Below are 12437 nucleotides of genomic sequence, written 5' to 3' on the forward strand. Positions count from 1 at the left end.
GGCGACCGTCAGGTGCAGGCGGACGATGTCTGGCGGACTGGCCGAGGTGCCAAAGGAGGCATGGGTAGACTATGCACAGGCGGTTGCGCAAGTCTTTGCGCTTGCGGGCTTTGCCGGGGTACAGGCGAGCGAGTGGGACGCAGCGTCGCATGCGCAGGCTGTCTCGTGGGCCGAGCTGTTTGCGGCGCTCGGCGAGGCACTACGTGATGGCAGCGAACCGCGACCTGCGGTGACGGCGGGGGAGATACTTGCCGAGCTGCGGGCGGCGGGTGCGCCATTTACCTCGGTGGAGAGCCTGTGCGGTGCACGGGAGCTTCTGGATGCGACGCTGCTGGGCAACGTGGGAGTGGCAGCACAGCCGGAGCTTCTGGCTACGGTCGTGGCGGCGCTGGCGGATCCTCAGGCGGCACTGGCACAGGCACTACAGCAGAGCGCCGAGGATGCGGTCGGATGGCGGGTGGCGGCGGCAGCGGACAAGTTGGCAGAGGCTGGGCGGAAAGCCGCGAGTGAGGGCGAGCCGTGGGTGGTGGCGATGGCGCGTGAGGAGCTCGGCGACGGCGGCGGCGGCGAGATCGGGGCCGCGGAGTTGGCGCAGGCACTCAAGGCACTGAGAGAGAACGAGAACGGAAGCGAGGGCGAGGGTGAGATGGTGGATGCGGCAGTGCGGACGGTGGCGCGGGCAGCGCTGGCGGGGGTGGCGAGTGCTGGCGATGTGGATGCGACGGCAGCGGCGCTGGCGACGATGAGCATGTCGCGGGCAGGCGAGGTTGCAGTAGCGGTAGCCAATTATCTCGCATACCTCTCGTTTGCTTTTTCCGGCTCTATCTCGACGGGCTCAGCTCGCAGATGCGTGTGGGTGGGAGGAGTGCGGACGGCGCGGCGCGGCGGCTCGAGTCGCTGCGTACGATCTCGCGCGGAGCGAGCGAGGCGGTGGCTGCGGTGATGGGAGTGGGTGAGGTCAGAGGGAGGGCGGGCACGGGCAGCAGCACCAGCGATGACGACGATGTTTAAGCGAGCGGAAGAGCGGGAGGCTTCTACATAAAGGCGAGAACGGCGGAGAGAGCCGAGGCGGAGCCGATGATGGCGGTCGAGGATGTGTTGACCGACTCGAGGTCAAGGCCCTTTGCGGTGGCGTCCCAGTAGATGTGGCGGGCGGAAGCCAGGTAGTGGTAGGTGAGCGGGAAGGCGACAGAGAACTTGGCGAGCGGGACGAGGGCGGGAGCGGCGTCCTTGAAGGCGTGGACGCAGTCGGTGATGTCGCCCGACGAGGGCAGATAGACGAGCGAGGCGGTGGCGAGGCCGCCGACCAGAGCCATACCGGTCACACGGTTCATGATGGACGAGATAGCGGTGACCGGGAACTTGTACACGGTGACATGCGGCGAGATGGGCCGCTTGGCGTTGCGGTTGGTCGCCTCGCCGGCCGCAGCTGCAGAGGACGACGTCAGCGTCCGCACGCCCGCCAGAGCAGTGGCGACAGCAGGGGACGATGCCAGGGAGCTGTGGAGAGGGTATGCGGGAGGGAGGAGGAGGAGGAGGGGGTGGTGGTGAGAGGGTGTTGGTGGTGGTGGGTATGGGGTGTGTGTGGGTGGTGTGGGAGCGGGTCGAGTCGTCAGCCATTTTTTGGTCTGTGGACCATGGGCATGGGCATGGGCATGGGCATGGACATGGGGCATGGGCATGGGCATGGAGAGTGGGGGAGGGGGGAAGGGGGCGGTTGGATGGAAGGTGGAACTGTGCAGGAGGCGGTGGGACGTACGTAGGCGTGGTGGCGGCACGCAGTGTGGCGCTAGCGAGAACGATACGCAGCATTGTGTGGTGCGGGCGTCGAGTCTGCGTCCGCGACAACGAGTTTGGTTGGGATTTGGGGGGGGGGGGGGGGGGAGAAGGGGTGGACAAGATTGGCTTGCGTTCATTGGACACTAGAGTCGGGAGGGAGGGAGATGAGAAGGATGGCCGAGATATCGGGATACTCGTCGGATTACTCGTCGGGTTTCTCATCGGGATACTCGTCGGGTTACTCGTCGGGTTACTCGTTGGGGTCATCGTACTCATCGACCAACTTGTCGACTTGATTGTGAGCTTGGACGATGGCTTGGACGATCGTTTGGACGATCGGCTGGATGATCGGTCGGACGATCGCTTACTCCTGCTGCTGCTCCTGCTGCTGCGGCTGCTGGACAGCGGCAGGGTAGCCGTAGCCGTAGCCAAAGCCAAACTGCTGCTGCTGCTGCTGCGGGAAGAAGCCCGAGCCGTAGCCAAACTGCTGCTGCTGCGGGAAGTAGCCCGAGCCGTAGCCAAACTGCTGCGGCTGCTGCTGCTGCTGCTGCGGGAAGTAGCCCGAGCCGGTGGCAAACGGCTGCTGCTGCGGGGCGGCAAAGGGCTGGGCGGGGTAGAACGAGCCGTACTGCTGCGGCTGCTGGTTCTGCTGGTCAAAGCCGGCAAACGAGCCATAGCCTCCGTAGGTGCCGTAGCCAGGGTACGCACCATAGCCGTAGGGCGACGGGGCGGCAGCGGCGGCGGTCGACGACTTCTTGGACGACTTCTTGGACTTCTTGGACGACTTCTTGGACGACTTCTTGGCCTTGGCGTCGTTGTCCTCGGCGTCAACGGCCTCGGCGGCCTCGTAGGCCTGCGGCGGGAACGGCGGGTAGTTGAGCGGGAGGACCTGGGTGGGGAGGCGCGGGTCGACCTTGTCGGCCTTGGTCACGATCGGGGCGAGCATCATGTTGAAGAGGGTTGGGAAGAGGAAGTGGGGTGGCGGAGGGCCGCGTCCGTGGCTGTGGATGGGGATTGGAGGCGAGGATAACGGCGGTTTTTTGGGGAGAGCAGGAAAAGGGGAAGGGAGGAAGAGGTGACGGGCAACGGGAAGATGTTGGTTCACTGGTGATCATGTCCACGTAGAGGCAGTGTCATCTGCCCTGGAGAACAAAGTGCAAGTTACTCGTCGTCCGACTCGGCATCGTCATCATCGGAGGTGTTCTGGACCGGGGCAGGGTACGACGGAGGCGGGGCCGGGTAGCGGGCGATGACCTCACCCTCGACAACGCGCGGCTGCGGGAAGGCGCCCGGGTAGGCGCCCGGGAAGCCACCGAACTGCTGCTGCGGCTGCTGGTAGCCCGAGGCCTGCTGCTGCTGCGGGAAGCCAAACGGCTGCTGCTGGGGGAAGCCAAACGGCTGCGGCTGCTGGTAGCCCGAGGTCTGCTGCTGCTGCGGGAAGGCGGCAAACTGCTGCTGGAAGCCAAACTGCTGCTGCGGGAAGCCAAACTGCTGCGGCTGCTGGTAGCCGGAGGCCTGCTGCTGCGGGTAGCCAAAGGTGGGGTAGCCGAACTGCTGCGGCTGCTGGTAGCCGGAAGCCTGCTGCTGCGGGTAGCCGTAGGTCGGGTAGCCCTGCTGCGGGTAGGCGCCGTAAGTCGGGTAGCCCTGCTGCGGGTAGCCAAAGGCGGCCGGGGCGGTCGAAGCGGACTTGGTCTTCTTGGACGACTTCTTCGACTTCTTCGACTTCTTCGACTTCTTGGACGACGAGTCCTCCTCGGCGACGGCCGACTTGGTCTCGTAGGCCTGCGGCGGGAACGGCGGGTAGTTGAGCGGAAGGACCTGGGTCGGGAGGCGCGGGTCAACCTTGTCGGCCTTGGTCACGACCGGCGGGAGAGTCGGCATGCCGCCAAACTGGGTGCCCTGCGGCTGCTGGGCAAAGGTGTTGCCGTAGCCAAAGGTCTGCTGCTGGAAGCCACCGTAGACCTGCTGGACCGGCTCGGCGGCAGCCTCGACGACAACCTCCTCGGTGGCAGCAGCCGGAGCGGCGGCGTCGGCGTTGGCAGCGGCGGCGTTGGCCTCGCGCTGCTGGCGGGCGGCAGCCTCATCAGCGGCCTTCTTTGCGGCAGCCTCGTCAGCGGCCTTCTTGGCAGCGGCCTCATCGGCGGCCTTCTTGGCGGCAGCCTCGTCAGCGGCCTTCTTGGCGGCGGCACCGTCGTCGGCCTTGGCGGCGGGCTTGGCAGCCTCCTAGTGTCGCACGCATTCCATCGGGTCGGGTGAGTCTGATGAGAAGGCTGCGAGAGGCGAGAGCGCTCAACAAAAATGGTCAACAGAGGGTCAGGTTGCAAGTTATCGTCACAGCATCGCTCGGACGGTAATTCCAAGTGTTCTATCATCATCCCCAATAGTTGGTGGCTCTACTCGGTCGCTTGTGTTGCCGGTCTGCGGGTGTCAAACACAAACAAATTAAACAAACCGAGAAAGAGAAAGAAAACAAAGGCACAGAGGCGCCCGTCGCCATCCATCCCACAGCGGGGGGCGGGGGGAGGGAGGGAGGGAGAGAGAAAGGGAGAGAGAGAGGAAGAGCGGGGGGGGGAGAGGGGAGGGGGCGAATGTGGGGGCGTACCTTCTTGCGGCGCTTGCCGTCAGCCTTGTTCGGCTCCTCGTTGAGGGCGTCATGAAGCTGCTGGATGTCGTTCTTTAGGGCCTCGTTGAGCGACGAGACGTTGTCCGACTTGGAGCGCTTGGCGGCGATGACCTTGCCAGCGGTGTCGGCCACGTTCATGGCGGACTGTGCATGGTAGCAGGGGAGGAGAGGGGGGGGGTTGTGAGAGAGGTGTTGCTCGCAGAGACGCAAACAAAAGCCGACAAACAAAACAAACAAACCGAGGGCGGGCAAACGTGTGACCAACCGAGTGACCAACCGAGTGGCGTTTGTTTCGGCGGTTCGGCAGTTCGGCGGTTCGGCAGTTCGGCGGGCGAATGGACAAAGCGTCGGAGGAACGAACAACGGCTGGTTCATGAACGAAAAAATGAAGGCCACACAACGGGGAGAGGTGGCCAGTGGGGAGGTACGGCACAAGTGGGGAGACGGAAAGGTGCAGCGAGGCATCAGCGTGCGGGTGGGCAGTCAGGTTCACAAGCGCGAAGCGTGCAGATGGGCCAGTGGGAGGGGTGTGCGGGTGTAGGGGGCAGGGCGGGGGCGGTGCAGCGTGGCCAAAAAACGGATCCAACTCGGGCGGCGGGTGTAGAGGTCGCGACGGCTGGTGATATGACGTACCTGGAGGACATGGGTGGAGGCGCCAGACTTGGAGGCCTCGCCCAGAAGCTGGGAGACAGCGCGGGCAACGGCGGTGGCCTTGGTGCCGGAGGCATCGTCGGAAGCAACAAGCTCGTCAGCAGCAGCGCCGACCTCGTTGGCCTTGGTTCCCAGCGAAGACATGATAGTAGTAAGTGTGAGAGGAATGGTGGCGGTTGGGCGGGGAACTGGGAATGTCACAATGGTTTCAATGGCTTGAGGGGGGAATGCGGCGTGGGTCGGACGGGGGGGGGGGGGCAGAGCTTGTTATGAGGCTAGAGGGTGTGGAGGTTGTTGCCAGAGTGCGACGATGGGGCGGCAAGGTGGAAGCGGGCAACGGCAACGGCGGCGATGGCGTCAGCAACGAGCGCGAGCTGGCCGGCATGGGCTGGGATGACTGCGGGGGACGAGGCAAGCAGGAGGAGGAGCCAAGCTAGAAGCGGGGCGACAACAGCGACGAGGAGAGCCACAATGGTGTAAGCCGTCCGCCGTCCGCTGGTCCTCATCAGCGAGACCACCAGAGCAATCGGGCCAACAGCGGCAGCGATGCATGCGGCGCCGCCCAGATGGAAGAAAACGAGGCCCGCAAGGTACGAGCCCGGGCCGAGTGCCGGCGCCAGCCATGCCGAGAAGCAGCCCTCAGTGGGGTTCTCAGCAGTCAGGCAAGTCTGCGCAAAGAGTAGCGCGTACCACGCATACCATGCAGCCACGCACATGCCCATCACGGCAGCGACACTCGCTGCGCACGGCGGACAGCTGACCAGCGGCCCACCGTGCGAGTGGCCGTGGCCGCCGCCGCTGCCGCGCGAGTGGCCATGTTCGGCAGCCGGCAGCCGTGCAGGGACCATGACCCCGTCCGAGTTCTCCTCGGCGACGCTGACGCGAATCATCGCGGTCGAGAGGCCGTCCTCGGCACCAGCCTCTCCGCCACCACCGTCACCGCCACCTCTGCTGGCCTGGAGCGCGTGGAGAAGCCACTGAGCAGCAGCGTCCGCGTCGTCGCCAAAGTCCAGGTCGACCACAGGCCGTCCGTCGGCCGTGGTGCCAGCTGTTGCCGCCACAGGCGGAGGGAGCAGGGCATCCCAGCCTTGACTGCTCATGCGAGAGTGTGCGAGGGCGAGGGGTGGGAGGGGGGGGTGGGTCCAGGTGGACAGAAGTCGGCCCCCGTCGGGTTTGGGGTGTGGTGGTGGGTGGTCAGGTGGAGGTGGAGGATGGGCGCGTCGGTGCGAGGTGGGCGTGTCGGGCAGCGCGCTTTTTGGAGACCGACCTACCGTGACTTGCCAAGGTCATGACGGGCGGATGCCAGTGTTGACGGACAGTAGCGAGGGAGTTATCCATGGAAGCATATGAGGAGAGTTGTGTGATGTGATGTGATTTGATGTAGGATGCTCGATGTGGGCAGTAGCTTGCCTGCGATGGCGGCGGAGTTCATGCGGGTTCGAGCGAGTAACGAAAGTGTTGCATCCCACGTCACAACGGCGTGGGCTTCCACGCGCCGGATGGGGACTATGGCGGACGCGCTGGTGGAACCACACCCATCTCCACCTGTCGAGCATAGAGAGTGTAACCGGCTCTACTTCTTCTCTGGACTTGGCCATGAGTATGCTTGGCTCCCCTGAGACAGACAGCACACCCTGCGCGGTGAGGCGAGACGGAGGGCCGTCGGTGGCGGGAGCAGGGGCGAGCCGAAGCAGCGGCGCGGAGATCGGGAGCGCGAGGGGTGCGGGGCGCGCGGACAGCACAAGCGATGCAGACAGCAGAAGCACTGCATCGAGCCATGCACCGACGGTAATTCCTTGCGGAATGACCGGGGTCACTTTTGGTGAGAACGTGACGGTGGTCCATCCGACCAAGCTCGACGGGTGCGTCCTGGGCGAGTCTGTCTTTGTGGGCCCGTTTACCGAGGTCCAGCCGGGAGTGTGTGTCGGGGCGCGGACGCGGCTGCAGTCGCACGCGTTTGTGGCTAGCAACGTGTGCATCGGCGAGGATTGCTTTGTCGGACACGGGGTCAAGTTTGCATCGTCGGCCTTTACCGTCCTCGCGCCTCACATTTCCGAGGACGACCTGCCCGAGACCGGGGCGGCTGTGGTGGGCAACAACGTGCTGATCGGGACAAACGCGACCATCCTGCCGGTCACCATCTGCGACAATGTGGTGATCGGGGCAGGCGCCGTTGTCATGTCGGACATTACAGCGTCAGGCAAGTACGTCGGCGTGCCGGCGCGCAGGATGGGCGAGCGTAAGAATGGAAGCAATGCCGGGAGCTAGCGGCCAAACCGTTGCTCAGTCGCTGTCCCACGCTGGACAGCAGAGACAAACTCGGCGCGGGTAATGAACGCTGCGCCACCGCGCGGCGCAAGCGCCACAAACTCGGTGTTGGCCAGGAGCCACGGATTAAAGCCGGCGATTGTAAGTGCACCGCCGTCGCCGACCACCAGCGCAACGTCGACCGGCCCAAGCCCAGCGACGCCTTCAGCCCCAAGCGCGGCGTCGACATGGCCCTCGCCGATGTCGCTGGCGGCGAGTCTGCCGGCAGTGACGTCAGCAGCGAGTCGCTTCGCAGCCACCGCCAGCGGCGCCGGGCCAAACGAGCGCGCGTCCTCGAGGTGCACATACATGGCGTCGGTGGCGGCCGAGTCGAGAGGAGCAGGCTCAGAGCTCGGCAGAACGACGACGCCGCGCGCAGGGGCTGGCGTCGTCGCTGCCGCCACTTCGGCTGCGGTCAGCGCGAGCGGAGCCATCGCCGATGGCCCGGTCTCGTACACGGTACACTTGAGCGTCCCGATGTCAGCGGCCCAGGAAAGAATGTGCGGAACCGCTCGCCGGGCACTGGTAGGCACAATCAACGCAAGGTGCTCCGGCGGATGGAGCTCTGTCTTTTGCGGCGGCCAGACCGAGTCCGGGAGGAGCTCACCGGCAGCAGCGGCTCCAAGAGTGGCGAGGTCAGCAGAGGCGGTGACGGCGGCGACGGCGAGGGCGTACGCCGTGTGAACGAGCCACAGCAGAACCCGTGCGAGACCAGGTGGCATGTAGAGTGTTGGGTAGGGGTGGGTCTCGTGTGGGAGCCCGGTCTGCCCCCGGGGTGGACGAGTGTGCGCGTGTGTGCGTAGGGAAGGGGGGCGGGTGCGTGTCGTGTGGGATCCCAGCTTGACGGGAGGAGTGGGGATGGGGTTGATCTGGGCAGGGAGGGAGAGAGACGAGAGACGGCTGACTGATGGTGGAAAGCAAGGTGGTAGAAAGGGGGTAGGGATCGCCGGTGGGGTTGGGGATGGAGATAGAAGTTGTGATCGAGAGCCTCGACAAGTGGTCTGCCGCGAGTGATGGCTTGTTGATGGCACGGCCTCGCCACACGGCTGGTATTGCGCCACAGGAAAGAGCCATGACAGCATGCTCGGCAAGCAAGTGCAGTGAGCGCATTCAGTTGCTCTGTGGTAGGATCGGACTGGTTGCTCGCAGCCAGCGGGTGCAACGATGGGCAAAGTTGGCGGACGCAATCGCAGGCGGCGGCGCACCCAACTCGGCATCCGTCGAATGGTGACGAGGGTGCGTCCGGCGGCGGGCATGTGGCACCGTCCACGGCTGTATGTACCGACGAGGGGGACGAGGGGCAAATGTAGAGAGACTGGACAACTGCCTCGGTACCGCGCGCGTGTCTGGGTCCCGGTGAACGCGGAGACGGTGGCACTGGCGGTGGTCTGGCCGCCGGTCAAGGCTGTCCCAGAGTCGTCAACCTGGCCGCCGACTCTGGCGTCGGCGGTGACGATGCCGGCGGCGGCGGTGCCTGCGACTGAGGCGGACAAGGGGCCGCATCTATCGTTTGGTGTGCGGCTGGTGTGTGATGATGCGGTAGTTGTCGCCTCGTCAGCGAGTTGGGCTGTGAGAACGGAGCAGCTGTCGGTGGCAGAGGAGCGTGAGCTGCTGGCGCTGATGTCGGCATGCGCGCTCCAGGTGCCCGTGGGAGGCCGCATCGACCTCCCCTTGGCATTGGCGGCTGCGACAGCGTTGTGGTCGAGCTGGTGGCGGCTGCCGGTGGTGGCGGGCCCGTGAAGGCCGGGCACCTTGTGGGCATCGGGCGCAAAACCCGGCATCAGGTCGAGCTTGTTGGCGGCAGCGCTGCAGGGCCGAGCGGGAGCACGGCAAACGCCGAGGACGAGCAGCAGGTGGAGCGTGAGATGGAGCTGGCGGCACAGGCTGGGGTGTGGGTGGCGGCAGACAAGGAGATCGCTGCGGTGCGTGCAGCGGTGGCGCTTGCGCTCGGGCCGCAGGACGCATTCACCCGGTTTGGGCTCAAGCCGCTTGCCGGCATCTTGCTCTCGGGGCCGTTGGGCGTAGGCAAGAGCACAGCTGTGGCATGGCTTGCGCGCGAGTTTGGTGCACGCTTGCTGGTGGCGCAGCGTGCGGCGCTGATTGCAGCCGACGCTGAAGTCGGCGGTGCACTCAGTGAGCTCCGCGCAGCATTTGCCAGCGCGCGATCGGCAGCGACAGCGGCACCCGACAGACCGGTCCTACTCTGGCTGCCCGAGATCGACGAGCTTGCGCCGGCACGCGACTCGATGCTCTCCAACGCGGCGTCGAGCCAGATCATTACCCAGCTTCTCACACTCCTCGACGGGGCGCGGGCTGTGTCGGGCGGCTGCGGTCGGGTACTTGTCATTGCCACCTGCGCAGAACCAAATGCACTCGACAGTGCGTTGCGACGGCCGGGGCGGCTCGACCAGGAGTTTGCGCTCCGGCCGCCGGACGTGCAAGTGCGCCAAGTGCTGCTGGAGGCGCTCATAGGCGAGACCGGCGAAGATGTGGGTGACGCGGAAACGCGAGCAGCCATCGCATCGGCGGCCGATGCGACGGTGGGCTTTGTCGGCGGCGACTTGTTTGCACTTGTCCGCGAGGCAGCAGCAGGTGTGGCGAGCGGCGATTGCGGGTGGGAAGAGGCTCTGACTCGGGCTCTTGTGGTGGTCCGGCCGTCGATGTCGCGCGAGGCCCAGGTGGGCAAGGCCGACTCTACCACAGCTGGCTTTGACTCGCTCGCTGGTCTGGACAGCGCAGTGAGCCAACTCCGGCGGGCGCTCGTGGAGCCGCTGGCGTATCCGGAGCTGTTTGAGGCCTACGGACTGGCCGTTGCGTCAGGCGTGCTACTCCACGGCCCGCCTGGGACCGGCAAGACCTCGCTAGTCCGTGCGCTTTCGACGGCGCTCTCACTCTCATTCTTTGTTATTTCTGGCGCTGCGCTGTACTCATCGTACCTTGGCGAGGCTGAGGCGTACATCCGACGGGTGTTTGCTCAGGCGCGGCGGGCGCTGCCGTCTCTGGTCTTCATCGACGAGGTGGACACGCTTGTCGGCTCGCGGTCGTCCGGCGGATCAGACTTGGTGCAGGAGCGAGTGCTCTCGACACTGCTCAACGAGCTCGACGGAGTTGGTGTCGATTCGAGCGGCGTTCTTGTTGTGGGAGCCACAAACAGGCTCGACAAGCTCGACGACGCGCTGGTGCGACCCGGGCGGCTTGGCCTCCACATCGAGGTCGGCGCCCCGACGCTACTGGGCGAGAAGCCATTCTTCGGCTCTGCGGGCTCGACGACGAGCAGGCAGCGGCCGTCGCGGCGCAGGTGGAGGAGGGAACAACCGGTGCCGAGCTGCGCAACCTGGTGAACCAGCTGCGGATGGCGCAGCTGCGCGACGAACTGCACGCTAGCCATTGAAAACCCCAGCGGCTGGTATTAGTGAGCTATAGCTGTGCAAGGCGCCACTCGCGGGCTACAGAACGCAGCAGGCGCTCGTAGTCGGTGAGTGTAGCGTTGGTGACCAACGTCGGCGAGAGAACACGCTCAACGCCGCGTTCCTCTGGCGTCTGCCCGAGCTCGGTGAGGAGGGTGCAGAGGAGGTTGTGGACTTTGGCCAGCTTTGTGTGCGCAAACTCGGTAATGATGGAGGAGGCCTTAACAAAGAGGCCGTGCTTGCGAGGGCAAAGAAAGTAGTACTTGCCCTTGACCGAGCCGTCGTTGCGGCCGTGCGGCTCATCGAGCTCGACGCCATACCAAACGCCGCGGGCAAACGCGGTGCGGCCGACAAAGCGCAGGACACCACGCTTACCGCGAGTGACAACCCGAACGCCGACCTTGAGGGCAGCTTTGGGCTCGCGGCGCTCCCAGTGGGCCGGGCGGCCGAGGCGCAGAGGCGCCCTTTCGGGATCGCGGCGGTAGACGGCCACGGTTTCGTCGGGGATGGGTAGCGCCACAGCAGACGCATTCGGAAGCTCAAGTGACTCATCGTGAGGCAGTGACGAGTCGGCAGGTGCGGCCGCAATCGGGACAACTTGTGACGGCCGGGCGAAAACACCGTAAAAGTGCTTGGGTGCGCCGGCGCCACGACCAGAGAGTGACGGCTCACGCGAGCGGGTGACGACGGTGTCAAAGTTGGACGACCCGTCACTGCCGTCGGCAGTCGCGAGCTGGTTCTCGTTGCGGACAGAAGTGTGATGCGGACGGGTAGAAGTGACGAACAGCCGAGTAGTATCGAAGCATCCATCGGTGGTGCCGAGCGGCTCGTCCAGCTCGATACCGACAACGTTGCCGGAGCCGTCTGGAGCCGGCCCGCAGTACCGGACGCAACCGACGAGGTTGGCGGCTGGGCGGACGGTGTATGACTCGGGTGGAGGCCCACAGAGAGATGCAGGAACAAGAACAAGCGTGCCGAGCGGGAGGTAAGAAAGTCGGTGGGGGCGGTCCATGACCCTTGTGAGTAGGTAAGAGCGGTGGTTGGCTCGGTCATCCGCAAGCGTCGGGTGGAGAGCAGGTACCCAGGTTCTGTCGGGAGTTGTCCACACCCAACTACATCAGGAGAAGCAAGCAAGGGATAGGCGGCAATGAGCATCGGCTGTGTTGGCGGTCTCCGCGATGTGCGAGGGCTGGTGGTGGCCGTTGTAGTGGGCCAGAGGCGGTGAAGCGAGTTGTCGAGGAGGGTGCATGAGGCAGTCGAAGGCACGGGCAGTTGTGAGCTACGGGGCGAGGTCGAGGGTGAGAGGGGGTGGGTGGGATTAGTCCAGACAGTGGCTATGGGTGCGTCATCATCAGTCGGTGACGCTGTCTGTGAGTGAGGACGAGCAGATGAAGTGGGCTGGCGGCGGGTGGCGGAGGTGGTGGTGATGGCGACAATGACCACTCGCGCCAGGTCAACTGTCTCTGTGCCCCATACACTCGCTCTGCTGCCATCGCTCGTTCCTCTGGGATCCCAATCTCACGCCTGCATCCTCGACCTCAACATCGTCCTCGGCCTGGCCGCTCGTTTGCTTGGGCTGTCGCTCACGTGGGCCCGCCCGGCAGCGATCCGGCGCCGGTGGGCATTCGCAGGAGCTGACTCGCTCGCGATGCATGGTTCATTGGGCCCTC

At 65.2% G+C, this 12437-nt stretch overlaps 9 protein-coding genes across 10 annotated transcripts; 3 read left to right on the forward strand and 6 right to left on the reverse strand.

Moving 5' to 3' along the window:
- Positions 1–25: 25 nt before the first annotated feature.
- On the forward strand, positions 26–1011 carry AMSG_01426 (uncharacterized protein; the record flags this gene model as incomplete). Its single annotated transcript, XM_013906575.1, has 2 exons — positions 26–804; positions 993–1011. The coding sequence occupies 2 exons, from the start codon at positions 26–28 to the stop codon at positions 1009–1011; spliced, it is 798 nt and encodes a 265-aa protein (XP_013762029.1).
- Positions 1012–1034: 23 nt separating this feature from the next.
- AMSG_01427 (succinate dehydrogenase cytochrome b subunit) lies at positions 1035–1825 on the reverse strand (the record flags this gene model as incomplete). Its single annotated transcript, XM_013906576.1, has 2 exons — positions 1760–1825; positions 1035–1500 (listed from the first exon to the last, which is right to left on the reverse strand). Exons 1-2 carry the CDS (start codon positions 1810–1812, stop codon positions 1035–1037), a joined length of 519 nt encoding a protein of 172 aa, XP_013762030.1. The 5' UTR covers positions 1813–1825.
- Positions 1826–1896: 71 nt separating this feature from the next.
- On the reverse strand, positions 1897–2762 carry AMSG_01428 (uncharacterized protein). Its single transcript, XM_013906577.1, has one exon. It carries the CDS (start codon positions 2726–2728, stop codon positions 2144–2146), a length of 585 nt encoding a protein of 194 aa, XP_013762031.1. The 5' UTR covers positions 2729–2762; the 3' UTR covers positions 1897–2143.
- A 109-nt stretch (positions 2763–2871) lies between these two features.
- On the reverse strand, positions 2872–5216 carry AMSG_01429 (the record flags this gene model as incomplete). 2 transcript variants are annotated; one of them, XM_013906579.1, is made up of 4 exons in its annotated part: positions 2872–3897; positions 3952–4002; positions 4382–4546; positions 5036–5216. In XM_013906579.1, the coding sequence occupies 4 exons, from the start codon at positions 5195–5197 to the stop codon at positions 2941–2943; spliced, it is 1335 nt and encodes a 444-aa protein (XP_013762033.1). In that variant the 3' UTR covers positions 2872–2940. The 2 variants fall into 2 exon arrangements, with proteins under 2 accessions (XP_013762033.1, XP_013762032.1); XM_013906578.1 differs by having other exon boundaries at positions 2872–4002; positions 5036–5197.
- An 87-nt stretch (positions 5217–5303) lies between these two features.
- AMSG_01430 (uncharacterized protein) lies at positions 5304–6153 on the reverse strand (the record flags this gene model as incomplete). The annotated part of the gene is made up of 1 exon (XM_013906580.1): positions 5304–6153. The coding sequence occupies one exon, from the start codon at positions 6151–6153 to the stop codon at positions 5329–5331; it is 825 nt and encodes a 274-aa protein (XP_013762034.1). The 3' UTR covers positions 5304–5328.
- Positions 6154–6612: 459 nt separating this feature from the next.
- AMSG_01431 (acetyltransferase) lies at positions 6613–7471 on the forward strand. Its single transcript, XM_013906581.1, has one exon. The coding sequence runs from the start codon at positions 6650–6652 to the stop codon at positions 7319–7321; it is 672 nt and encodes a 223-aa protein (XP_013762035.1). The 5' UTR covers positions 6613–6649; the 3' UTR covers positions 7322–7471.
- Positions 7337–8082, reverse strand: AMSG_01432 (uncharacterized protein; the record flags this gene model as incomplete). Its single annotated transcript, XM_013906582.1, has 2 exons — positions 7337–7343; positions 7373–8082. The coding sequence occupies 2 exons, from the start codon at positions 8080–8082 to the stop codon at positions 7337–7339; spliced, it is 717 nt and encodes a 238-aa protein (XP_013762036.1).
- Positions 8083–8815: 733 nt separating this feature from the next.
- On the forward strand, positions 8816–10751 carry AMSG_01433 (uncharacterized protein; the record flags this gene model as incomplete). Its single annotated transcript, XM_013906583.1, has 3 exons — positions 8816–8868; positions 9054–10572; positions 10638–10751. 3 exons carry the CDS (start codon positions 8816–8818, stop codon positions 10749–10751), a joined length of 1686 nt encoding a protein of 561 aa, XP_013762037.1.
- Positions 10752–10762: 11 nt separating this feature from the next.
- On the reverse strand, positions 10763–11789 carry AMSG_01434 (Clip1 protein). The gene has a single exon (XM_013906584.1). The coding sequence runs from the start codon at positions 11777–11779 to the stop codon at positions 10778–10780; it is 1002 nt and encodes a 333-aa protein (XP_013762038.1). The 5' UTR covers positions 11780–11789; the 3' UTR covers positions 10763–10777.
- Positions 11790–12437: the final 648 nt, after the last annotated feature.

The sequence above is a fragment of the Thecamonas trahens genome, assembly GCF_000142905.1.
Source record: "Thecamonas trahens ATCC 50062 unplaced genomic scaffold supercont1.5, whole genome shotgun sequence".
Taxonomy (NCBI): domain Eukaryota; order Apusomonadida; family Apusomonadidae; genus Thecamonas; species Thecamonas trahens.

What these genes read in the sequence shown, in the direction of transcription:
- AMSG_01428 (XM_013906577.1), bottom strand. Translation starts at nt 2,728, where the DNA reads ATGATGCTCGCCCCGATCGTGACCAAGGCCGACAAGGTCGACCCGCGC.
- AMSG_01431 (XM_013906581.1), top strand. Translation starts at nt 6,650, where the DNA reads ATGAGTATGCTTGGCTCCCCTGAGACAGACAGCACACCCTGCGCGGTG.
- AMSG_01434 (XM_013906584.1), bottom strand. Translation starts at nt 11,779, where the DNA reads ATGGACCGCCCCCACCGACTTTCTTACCTCCCGCTCGGCACGCTTGTT.